General features: G+C 41.2%; 1 protein-coding gene across 3 annotated transcripts in view; it reads left to right on the top strand.

Annotated features, from left to right (window-relative positions):
* The window catches only part of zfat (zinc finger and AT hook domain containing), a 194,320-nt gene that overhangs the window by 105,014 nt on the left and 76,265 nt on the right, over positions 1-13,041 (top strand). For all 3 annotated transcript variants that reach the window (XM_069922233.1, XM_069922232.1, XM_069922234.1), the window contains one exon: positions 8,135-8,367. In XM_069922233.1, the coding sequence (XP_069778334.1) occupies positions 8,135-8,367 (233 nt within the window). The remainder of the gene's footprint in view (positions 1-8,134; positions 8,368-13,041) is intronic.

Raw genomic sequence — 13,041 nt, 5'->3', positions numbered from 1 at the left:
TATTCCTCATTTGTTAATGCTTCTTCTGGAAAGAGTTTAACCAAAACTATGATTAAACATTTATTTTAAGAAGAAAAAGTTTAACATTACATATGTTGAAAGAAGAGAAAACATGCAGATGTTGTTTAAAATTTTCAATAAATATTTATTTTGGCCCACGACTTAGTCCAAGTTTTTAATTTTGTCCCTCTGTGAATTTCAGTTTGACACCCCTGCTCTATGGTGTTGGCTGTCTTCTTGAGGCGCCATCTCACATAGATGTTTTCGATGAATGGGAGGTCAATACCCATGATGGACTTAGCTAGGTTTGCCATTTTCTGCAGCTTTCTGCACTCCTGGACACTCTAGTATCCAAGCCAGGACATGATGAAACAAGTCAGTATACTTTCCACAGAACACCTATAGAAATTCAGTGGAGACTTCGACAACATGCCAAATCTCCTCAGGCATCTTAGAAAGTAGATGTCCGCATGCCTTCTTCACCGTTGTCTCAATATGTAATGGAGAGAGGAATTAGAATCATTTATGCCATCAACAAAAGCAGACATTGCGATGATACCTTAATTTATGTTTATGATACTCAGTGGCAGGAGATATGGCTGCAGGACCCTGAAGTAACCACATGAAGTGCCATTGAATACATGTGTAGATACAACATCTTTTACCCATGAACTATTTTAAATTTACCATGTTTATTAGTTCTGGTCAGGTCACTCATCTAAGTGCTACTGGTACCATGTAACCCAGTACTACCTGTTGCATGGTTGGATGTTTGGCAACTAAACCGGCTCCCCCACCAGGCTTGCCTGGTGTGGAGGGTGGCCGGACACACTGCAGGATGAAAAACAAGACCTGTCAAAAGGGCAGACGACCAACAACCATCTAGTAAGCACGTGCCGCCAAGCACAGAAAGGGCATCCCTTGCATCAAAGCTTGGTCTGGCCATTCACTGCAACAGAACTTCCCTCAGCCGTCTTGGACCTCACCATGACGCTGGATCCGGGAGGGGATATCAAGAGGGTGGGTCTGGATCTGTGCAACCCCTACTCACCTAAAATCCATTCACGCACACAATTCTTTTCTGTGGAGTGAGGTATCCTCATACCAAACCGACTGTAATGAACCACCATCATCCTATGGGATGGATAGCCAGAATAAAAATTGTGTATTAGTAGGACACTACCACAATCTTTCATGTGATTTGGGGTTATTGTTGAGCAGAAAGCAGCTCCATTTACTCTTCTTATGCCCCCTGCAGTAGATTTCATGGCATCTTATTGACAGGGACCAGATTAGAGTAGAGTGAAGGGGAAAGGATGTGGTCAAGGTACTTTTCTCAACTCCACTCCATGTGACAATGAAAATTCCAAGGAAAACAATGCCTGGAAACTGGGTTTCACCCTCTTGTGGCCTGCTTAATGGGGAATTTCATGCGGAGCTTGCGGCTGGAATGTTGATGTTAACTGAGGGCAAGACATGAAGCATTTTCCCAATCTTTGGTATAGCAGAGTGGCAAAAAAAGGCAGCCATGGAGTCATTCAGCATGGAAACAGGCCCTTCTGCCCACGCTGACCAAAATGTCCCGCCCACACTAATCCCACCTGCCTATGTTTGACCCATATCCCTCTAAACCAGGGGTGGCCAACCTTTTAATTTTTAATTTAGACATACCGCATAGTAAAAGGCCATTTTGGCCCACAAGTCCATGCTGCCCAATTAACCTACATTGCTAGTACGTAGTTGTTGGCCGAAATGACTTGTTACCATTTATGTCTAAATTAAAAATTAAAAAATTGGCCAGCCCCCAGTCTAAACATATCCTATCCATGTATCCGTCATTTTTTTTTAACTTTGGAATAGTACCTGCCTCAACCACCTTTTCCAGTAGCCTATTCACCACCTGTGCTTATTAAAAAAGTTAATCCTCAAGGTCTTGTTAAATCTCTATCTCCTCACCTTAAACCTATGATCTCGGGTTACTGGTTCTCTTTGGAAAATACTCTGCATTCACCAGATCTTTTCCACTCATGATTTTATATACCTCTATGAGATCACCTCTCATCCTCCTACATTCCAAGGAATAAAGCCCTAACCTACTGAGCCTCTCCTTATAGCTCAGCCCTTGAGCTATAAGGAAATTTCCTCAAAAATCTTCTCTACATCGTCTCCAGCTTGACAACATCTTTTCTGTAGCACAGTGAACACAATACAACCGCATATGACCTCCCAAGTTCCATACTCAACACTCTGACTGATGAAGCCCAAAGTGTTATCTATCTGTAATGTTACTTTCAAGGTACTAGATACTTGCACTCATAGATCTCTCTGCTCTACAATGCTGCCCAGATCCCAACCATTCACTGTCCTTCCAATGTTGACTACCAAAAATGCAACACTTCACATTTCTCTGCTGAAATATTTGGTAATTATCTTCACTCTACAATAGGAGCCACTTTAACAAACTTGCTAATCATGCCATGTCTTTGGCTTGGCTTCGCGGACGAAGATTTATGGAGGGGGTAAAAGTCCACGTCAGCTGCAGGCTCGTTTGTGGCTGACAAGTCCGATGCGGGACACAACAACCAACCCTGTACCGAATCCTGTGACACACCGTAGTCACAGACCTTCAGTCCGTAAAACAACCTTCCACTTCTGCTTCCTTCCATGAAGCCAATTTTCTATCCATTCTATTATCTCTACCTTTCCAGAGCAACCTACTGTGCAGAACCTTATTAAATGCCTTGCTGAAATCCATATATATAACATCTACAGCTCTGCCCTCATTAACCTCTTGGTCACATACTTAAAGTACTCAGTCAGATTTTTGAGACATGACCTTGCCGTGTGGACGATCCTTTGTCCATCCAAGTGTATGTGTATCCTCTCCCTCAGAATACTCTCCCATAACTTACCAAGAACAGATATGTTCGCTGTCCTGTAGTTCCCAGGCTTTTCCCCGCAGCCCTTCTTGAATAAAGGTGTAACATTTGCCACCCTCCAGTCTTCTGGTACCTCACCTGCACTTAACGACGACTCAAAACTAATTAAGTGCAAGGGTACTTCTCCAGCTTCCCACTGTGTCATCAGATAGATCTGATCAGACAGAGGAGAGTTGTCTCCCTTCATAAGCATCTGGACCTTCAGCACCTTCTTAACTCTAATACTGACTGTTCCTAAGGCACTGCCATTGACTGCCCCAAGTTCTAGTCCTCATCGTTTAATAATATCTTTCCTGCAGCTGGGTAACCAGAACTGCGGATAACACTCTGTATGGCCTCACACAATTACATTTGTAAAATGACATGAAGGCTAGTTGATCTGAGTCACTTTCACAGAACCTCTGTTCAACAACACTTCTCGGGGCCCTACCATTCACCATTCGTGGCCCAATTTCCCAGTGCTCACACCCTCCACCCTATCATCAGACCTGGGAATGGGAAGAACAGAAAGAGAGGGAGTCAGTACCTGCCCTATACTCTGGAACCGCAGCCCCACTCAGTTCCTTCTGCGCCCAGTAACCTCTTCCTCGGGACTGCTATTGGCTGAATAACTGGGAATGATGTGTCAGGATACAGAAGAGAGATGGAGAATCTGGTTGGGTGGTGCAAGAACAACAATCTTTCTCTCCACATCACCAAGACCAAGGAGTTAATTTAGGATTGAGAGGCCAAGAGACCATCCACCTGTGTCTTCATTGATGGGACAGAGGTGGAGTGAGTTAGAACCTTCATGTTCCTGGGAATCCCTATTTTAGAAGACCACTCCTCAAGCAGATTGAGGCAACCATGAAAGGAGCACAACATGGCCTCGTGTTTCTAAGGAGAAGATTTGGCATGTCATCAAATACTCAATCAAACTTCCACAGGTGCACTATGGAAGCCTGGTTTGGGATTTTGAGTGTTCAGGAATGCAGAAGGTAACAAGCACACGAGATCGAAGAAAAGGGATCGAAGAAAAGGGAAACCTTGCTCTGCATGTGTGCATTCCCACGGGATCTTACAACCTTATCAATTCCCGTTTCTTGAGTGGGATTAAACTGCTGCAAAGCACCGGCATGCAGCCTCGATGCAAGGAAAGAAAAGGCTCCAATCTACAAATAAAGCACAATTAATTCGCTTTTCATTGGTGAGCATTATATAAAATGAGGCTGATGGATGCTGTGTGCAAGTCATTAGTTTTAAAGCCCTTTTGCTGTATCTTTCCATAAACTTGCATGGTGCTCCTATTTTCCCTGTGGATGGACAGCAAGGATATGCACACAAAAGTTCCAGTTTCTCTCAACATTGGTGGAAACCAGCATTGCACGACCTATGATGCCAACAGGTACACAATTAACACTAGCCCAAAATTAGCCATGCAATTGTGAGCTGTTATACAGGTCAGATTTTAGATTTATTGTCAGAGTACATGCATGACATAACATACAACTCAAAGATTCTTTTTTCTCGGGGCTAGGTAGAATTACCACTTATTGATCGTGCAAAAAAAATACACAGCATATACATGTAAACAAATAAAGAACCGTAAACCGATAACAAATGTAAACAAATGGACTGTGCAATACAGAGAATTTTAAAAATCAATAAAGTGCACAAGTAAGAGTCCATAAATGAGTTGGATGTTTGAGGAGTTTGTTTGTTGTTGAGGAGTCTGATGGTGTCACAGGAACTGTTTCTCATGGTGGATGAGTTTATTGGAAGTGACAACTCTCAAGTCAAAATACTCTCATGGGAGTAATATTACACAAAAGTGCTGGAGAAATTCAACAGGTCACACAGCATCTATAAGAAGTAAAGTGCAACCCACATTTTGGCACTTGTGAAGGGCTCAGGGCCAAAACATTGGTTATCCTTTATTTCACACAGCTGCTGTGTAACCTGGTGAGTTTATCCAGCACTTCTGTGTACTGCACCACAATGCCAGGGACTGGAGACTTGCCTGTTTAACTACCCTTGTGAATGGTTTTTAAATGGAAATGAATCTCACTTCTAGGATTACAAAAATAAGACTAATCAATTTTAAAGAAATATCAAAACAACTGCAGATGCTGTTAATCTGAAATAATAAACAGAAAATGGTGGAAAACTTCAGCTGGTTAGGCAGCATTTTATGGAAAGAAATGATACTTGAGCTTCTCTTTCCATAGATGCTGCCTGACCTGCCAAGTTTTTCCAGTGTTTTTATTTCCTATTTTTTAACTGCTCCTCTTGCTCTCTAACAATGTGGTTGCATAATGTGGACTGGCCTTTCTCCTACTTGGTTACAATCCCTGCCAGAACTGAGGGGAAACATGGAGAAATGGTTGTCCAACAGGCTTTGTGGGTACTTAGTTAGTTCTAGAGCTGTAGGACTCATGGTCATGCACTTAGAACCTGCATTCCAGCTTGTGTTTTTGATCAGACTGAGGGACATTTCAGTTTATTTGTCACAAAATACTTAGTACAATGAAAATGTTTCTCCTGCAACCAAACTGACAGGTTATCTCTAATGTTCCAACAGCCATGTGAAAAGCTGTCTTTTGTTGGAGAGCATTTTCACACTATGGGAGGAGGGAAAAGAGAGTTTGTCCAGGGTGTGAAAGGTTCTTCAGTATGTTGGCTGCCTAGGCAGTTGGACATGTAAATGGAGTCCTTGGAGTTTGCATAATGTTCGGAGTTGCATTACCTTCTGTAGCTTTTTCTGATCTTGAGTGCAGCAGCTCCTACACTAGGCTGTGATGTATCTGGCAAGTATGCTTTTGATGGTGCACCTGTAGAAGTTGTTGAGGGATGTGGTAAACCACTGTGTGTATATGTTTGTCTGTTTGGGTACACTCATTGGCCAACTGTGCCTTTGGCTCCTCCCACAGGCTCCAGAATGTTCCACAGCTCCCTTCCCAGTGCAGAACAATCGAGCAACATGGATGTGCTTTTGTTCTAAAGCTAATAAAAGCTATCAGTTCGTTCAACTTCAGTCTTTTGGAGTTACTGAAGGTACATCAAGGGTCAAGCATCTCGAAGTATTTTGCTTTGGTGGATGTCAAAGCCAGTAACCATTCGGGTCATTATGCCTTTCTTTGAAAGCTGTTCAAGTGGCTGACATCAAACTGCCCTTTTTAACCAATTGAAGCATTTTAAATTGCAACAATTGGCAGAATTAGATATTTTCCAGCTTGCCATGTTTGTAGTGTATAAATTGAGTTAATTTATACAAAGACAAAAGTTGACTATACATTTCTTGATTAATTAGGAAGGAGATAACTGATAGGATGTATTAAGATTACTTCAGAATGAGACAGAAATAAAACTTATATAATTGTGTAAATTAAAGCAATGTAATTGAGCAGCACGGACTGTAATTGCGCGGCATGGACGCCTGGACCGAAAGGGCCAGTTACTGTGCTGTATGTTTAAATTAAACCTGATATCTTTTTCTGAATGTACTATATGTTTGCCTGTACTCCGATGTTTGCTTCCATTCCCAACATTTTTTGCAATTTATTTTTGTTCTTTGTAGTTAGTGATAATTCTGACACTTTGACACCAGTTACTTCCTTTCCTCGATCCACTTCTGCTGAAGATAATTTGGCAAAAGCACGCCGAGGAAGAAATAGAAGAGATATGAGCTCAGAAATATTAAAGCGCTTTAGTCCAATTTTTCAAATGGGTCTTTTTTGTAATGGAGGAAATGTAGCTTCTAATTCGTGCACACACAAGCCCATTAGCAATAATGTGAAAAAGTGGTGAAAATTGTATGATGTTGCTTGACAAGAATTTCATGGGTTTCTTTAAGATCCTGAAAGTCTACCTGGAGATCACTGACTCCTCATCTAACATCCATTGCACTCAGTACTGCATAGAAGTGTTTGGAGTGATATTTCCTTTGTGAGGGAAAAGTTCTACCTATTGGAAGTTTAACATACTTTAACTATCCACAACTTCTTATCTTGTGTCACCAAATTTTGAGTCAGTGTCTAACTGCATCAAAATATCCCATGCCCAAATGTGCAATGCTATGAGAGATTGGATGGAAATACTTTTTTTTAAAGGAGCCTTCATAATAGCTGATGTATTAAAACAGTTGCTTTCATACACTCCAGGTAGCCATTAACAATATATGAAACAGCAGTGGAAGTGCATTTGTATCTGACACAATTCTGAAAGGGACATGCTATCATGCAAATTGCCAAATATGCACACACTAGTTCTGCGGCTATTTGATGCAGTCGAAAACATTATCTTGCTCATTCAGGAGGTGTTCTGTTTGAATTGCTGTGGGTGATATTGCAAAAAAAAACACATTCCTTCCTTCTCAGATTCAAAGATGCCAGGTTTAAAATAAGTGAAACCAGGCCCCTGTCAAAAAAAATAAACAGAAGTAATTTCACTATTCCGTGATAAAGTTGATTCATCCTTTTCCTGCATGAGAAGTAGAAAAAAATAAACTGCTTATGCTTTTGACCACTACTTGAAAAAAATAAACTGCTTATGCTTTTGACCACTACTTGTCAAAAATGTTGCAGTGAGAACTGAAGGCTTGGCCATGGTAAGGCCTTGCTGTGTACATTTTGATTGTTACTTTTCTTGTGACAATGTGCTTGACAAGTACATCATGCGCTACTTTGCAAGAGCATGGGTAGTGGGACATAAGGCACAGGGGCTCCAAATAATTCTGATGTGTATATGTAGACAGTGTATCATGATTCTGTTCAATTAACTTCTGGTTCATGACATGGATTCATTGTAAATATCCCTGGGAACACCGGAGGTTTTGGAAACTCATAAACAATTTGTATTTTATGCAATAAATGAAAGGCAAGCCAACACACTTTTAATGACGTAAGCCTTCTACTTGATTATCCTAGATTTTAAATAGATTCTTGTACACCTAGCAATGTATTAAAAGAGGAAAAAAAATGTGAGAACTTTTCATTTTAACCTTTAGCAAAATATATCTGCGTGCTTATCCCTGCAACTTCCCGTGCAGGTTTCCCCAGAGCTAAATAAATATTGGCCAGCATTCTAGTCCTACTTATTTATGTTACGGTACTGTCTTCCCCCTCTCCACCCAAACCTATCACCCTCTAATCCTACCCTACCTACCCTACTCCCCATCTGACTACTCTCTACCTTTCCACCCTGCCCCTTCTTTAAAGGAAAATTGTACTGGTACCAAGTCCACTATGACATGCACATTCGGACCCACACGAGGGAGCACCTTTACTACTGCTCTCAGTGCAGCTACTCCTCCATCACCAAGAACTGCCTGAAACGCCACGTTGTGCAGAAGCATAGCAACATCCAGCTGAGGTGCCCATCTGAGGGATGCTGCTACACCACTGCGGACAAGTACAAGCTGCAAGCGCATCAGAAGAACCACGGTGAGCTGGTAAGTTCATCTCCCAAGCACTGTTATCCATGCCAAAAATGTCAGAAACTACTGTTTCCAGCATGACACTGTCCACAGAGTTTTGCACCAGGCTGACAGTTTGGTTCAGGTTTCAGATTTATTGTCCGAGGACATACATGACATCACATACAACCCTGAGATTCTTTATTCCTGCGGGCAAAGCAGAATTACCACTGATTGGCAGTGCAAAAAAAAACTGGCTCAATAAACACGTAAACAAATAAAGAAATGTGAACAAACTGTGCAATACAGAGAGAGAGAGAAAAAAAAATCAATAAAGTGTAAAAGTAACAATGCTTAAATGAGTCCCTGATTGAGTTTGTTGTTGAGGAGCCTAATGGTGGAGGGGTAGCAGCTGTTCTGAACCTGGTGGTGCGAGTCTTGCGGCACCTCTACCTCTCCCGATGGTAGCAGCGAGAACAGGGCATGTGCTGGGTGGTGTAGATCCTCGATGGTTAATGCTGCTCTCCGACGATAGCCTTCCCTGCATGTGTGTTCGATGGCGGAGGGGGGTGATGGTTTTACCTGTGATATCCTACCTTTTGAAGGGCTTTACACTCAGGGGTATTGGTGTTCCCGTACAAGACTGATGCAGCTACTTTCCACCACACACTTGGGTTTACGATGTCTTTCTAAACCTCCACAAACTCCTGAGGAAGTCGAGGTGCTGACTTGCTCTCTTCATGATGCCATTGGTGTGTTGGGTCCAGGAAAGATCCTCCAAGTTCGTGACTCCCAAGACCTTAACTTTGTTCACCCTCTCCACCTCTGATCCCCCAATGATCACTGAACCTGTGTTTTTTCTCTTCCTGAAGTCATCCATCAGCTCCTTGGTTGTGGTGTATTGAGTGCAAGGTTGTTGTTTGTGCACCATTCATCCAAGTTTTCAATCTCCATCTTGAATGCTGACTCACGCCCCTTTTTCTACAACTGACTACCATGGTATCGCCAGCGAATTTGTTGATGGTATTGTTTTCATACTGAGCCACACAGTCATATGTGTACAGTAAGGAAAGCAGGAGACTAAGTTAAACTACATTTAAAGGTAAATTTATCATCGTGAAGAATTTGAAGAGTCGTTTTCTCAACAAGCCAGTTTGTATGAAAACTTTCATGGCTCCATTAATAAGTTTTTATTTATTAATCATCTGACTTTAAGTTGATCAGATTTCTTATTATTCAATTCCATACCCTCTTTCAAACATCTTCGGTTTACATTTGGAATGGGATAATTGATGGTTTTATTGTTGGGTGCACCCAGATACAGTTAAAAGCTCTGTTTTGCATTTTATCCACACAAGTCAACTCAGAATCATAATAAATAAATATTATTAACACTGTATGAACTCATACAAATTGCTGGAAATATTAATGGTATTTAAGCATTTAAATCATTCTCAGAATTTTCTAACCATCATTGCCATTCTTCCTTTGTCATTTTGGTGATTAAAAGCAGACAATATCTTGCATTCTCAGAATCTCTTCAATTGCAAAATATAGGATAATATGATCTGTATTTCTTGGATAATATTCAACCTATTCGCTTCCTTATTCAGGTTCTTCCTATCGATGAAATTAATATGGTGATATGATGCATCTTTAGGTTGTTTAGTTTCCAAATGGAACCATTTTGTTTCTACAGTTTCTATGCAAGCTTCATGCCCTAAGTAATGCTGGCTTGTTAATTATATGTAATTATATGCTTTCCAACCTGTTTCATTTTGCAGAGTTCAATGATCTAAGATAAGCAGCTGTCTTATTTGTCAAAAGTGAAAGTGGTATGAGTTTTCTTGCTTTGTAACTAAAAGAAACTCATACTGGTGTAATCTGGAATATTTTAAAAATTCAAATCGGTTTGTGGTAAAAGGTCTTCGGTGAACATGTGCTTGTGAGACAGTTGACACAAATAGGAGTTGTACTGACACACATTGGGAAGGAGAGCAATGATTAGGTTGAACAAAATCGTGGAAATTAAAGGAACTTGTGCAGCTAAAATTAACTTGGACTTTTGGTTGCCTAGGGCAGTGGTTTTGATAAAAGATACACTGAGCAGGTTATTGGTTAGTAGGTGCAGCTTTAATAGTACTATCGACAGCACATTGTACCATTTTTTTATGCTTGAGAATGGGTGAATTAGCAGAATTGGATTTTCTGTGCTATTTGTGGACAGATCATATTAGGAGATTTTGCAGCTTTTGGGCAGATGTTTAAATTATAACTGTACTGGAAGATATTAACTAACTGCAAGGCTAGGTTTAGAATGTGGATGTTGTCAGAAGCTAAGTATCCTTTTCTCTTTTGCGTGGATGAAGGTATCACAATTCTCTCTATATGGAGAGAATTGAATTTTATTTGAGAGACACAGCACATTTACTGCCCCTTCCAGCTGCCTGCCCAAATGCACCCATAGACCAATGAACCTACTAACCCGGTACATCTTTGGAATGTGCGGAAAACAAACCAGAGCACCCAGAGGAAGACTACGTGGACACTGGGAGAATATACACACTCCTTACAGACAGCGCCAGGTTTGAATCCGGGTTGCTGATGCAGCAATGGCATTGCGCTAACTGCTATACTAACCGACTTGCCAAGTTGATTCCAGAATAAGCCAAGATACATCATTCACTTAGTGCTTACAACCATTGCAACCAAGTCCTGCTAGTTCCTCCAGTGTTGAGGATGAGGAAATCCTTGAACCTGCTACTCCTTGTGGTTGTGCCATAATCAAGGCCCTGTAATTTTCTCTGGCACTATTAGTTCCTTGTCTTCTGTATACTACTTTCACTGCTCAGAAGGTCTGTAAGGTTGTGCTGTAGTCTTAGCTTTTTTAAATCTCTGACATATAAGTTATTTTGTTGAATAATTTCTGCATTGTACGATAAATACAGCAAGAATTTGGACAAGGATACTGCATGATAAGGAAACAAAAGGGAAAAGATGGGGAAAAATGAACTAACTGAGACAATATCACAGACGAACAACTTTATTCATTTTGCGGCTAACTTTCACCCCAACCTCAAATTCACTTTGTCCATCTCCGGTGACACTTTCCCCTTTCTTGATTTCTCTGTCTCAATCTCAGTAGACAAACTTTCTACAGGCATTTTTGCACTCCCACAACTACATCGACTCATTTCTGCACACACTCAGACCTCTGTAAGGATTCTGTTCCTTTCTCTCAATTTTTTTCAAGTTAACCAAGTCAAGTCAAGTCACCTTTATTTATCATTCGTACCATATTCGCACGGTAAAGACGAGATAGCGTTTCTCCAGAACCATGGAGCATATTTACATAAATATGTTAGAATAGAAGTTAAGCACATTGAAATAATGAAATATTAAGACACATATAGTAAAAGTCCACGGTACACTATCCACAAATGTTCTGGGAATACATGAGCCTGATGGTTTGGCGGAAAAATACTGTTGTCCAATCTGGACAAAGGACACGAATGCTATGGAATCTCCTACCAGATGGCAGAAGGGAGAACTATGTGAAGGGTGTGTGGAGTCCTTTACAATATTTATTGCCTTTCGCCTGCATCGAGTGTTGTAGATGTCCTTTATAGTAGAAAGAGAGTCCCCAATGATTTTTTCCGTTGACTTCACTATCGTCTGCAGGGTCTTGCAGTCCAAGGTGGTACAGCTTCCAATTCAGGCAGTGATGCAGTTGCACAGGATGCTCTCAATACATCCTCTATAGAATGTAGTGAGGATGGTGGGTAGGAAATGGACTTTCCTCAACCTTCGTAGGAAGTAGAGGCACTGCTGGGCTTTCTTGACTATGAAGCCAGTGTTAAGGGACCAGGTGAGATTCTCTGCCAAGCGCACTCCAAGAAACTTGATGACTTCAGTGATCGAGCTATCAATGGTCAGCAGAACATGGTCCCCCTGGGCCCTCCTGAGGTCGACAACCATCTCTTTTGTTTTATTAATGTTCAGGTACAGGTTGTTGGCTCTGCACCAGTCTGTTAGTGACTGCACCTCATCTCTGAATTTTGACTCATCATTCTTACTGATAAGGACCACCACGGTTGTGTTGTGGTTCAAGCTGTGTTTAGGCTCCCCCCTCCCCCCCCCCCCCCCCCCATGCTCAGTGTGATGGTCTTGGAAGTGCTGTAACTGATCCAGTCTGCTTAAGGTCTCCCTGACAGGAAGTTAAAAGCCAGCAGACTCAACTTCCTTATCAGGTACTGACGAATGATTGTGTTGAATGATGAACTCAAGTCGATAAGTAGCATTTGAACATACGATCCCTTATTTTTCAGATGAGGGCTAGAAGGAGGGTGTTGGTGTTTTATGTTGCGTTACAGATTCTTTAAGTTCATTATCAACCAAGCATTATAATTATCAGTAGTGTAATTCATGTGATTATCACAAAGTGTGTCACACCACCATTTCTTATTCAAGCTAGACCAGATGAATTTATTTCTCTATAATTACTGTATCCCCAAATGTAGGGCTCAAACCCGAAAATTCGGTTATGTCACCTTATTTTTGCTCTATAAAGTACACTATTGACCTGCTGAGTTTTGCCAGTACCTATCTTTTCCCTAGTCATTTTCTTGTTTCTGTAAGTATAAAATGCCTTGGGATTCTCTTTAATCGTGTTCACAAAAGGTGGGCCCTTTTGGTTTTCTGAAAGCCCTG

This window comes from Narcine bancroftii, chromosome 2, assembly GCF_036971445.1.
Source record: "Narcine bancroftii isolate sNarBan1 chromosome 2, sNarBan1.hap1, whole genome shotgun sequence".
NCBI classification, from domain to species: Eukaryota; Metazoa; Chordata; class Chondrichthyes; order Torpediniformes; family Narcinidae; genus Narcine; species Narcine bancroftii.
Note: the sequence above shows the minus strand (reverse complement) of the source record. Positions and strands in the feature narration are given on the sequence as shown.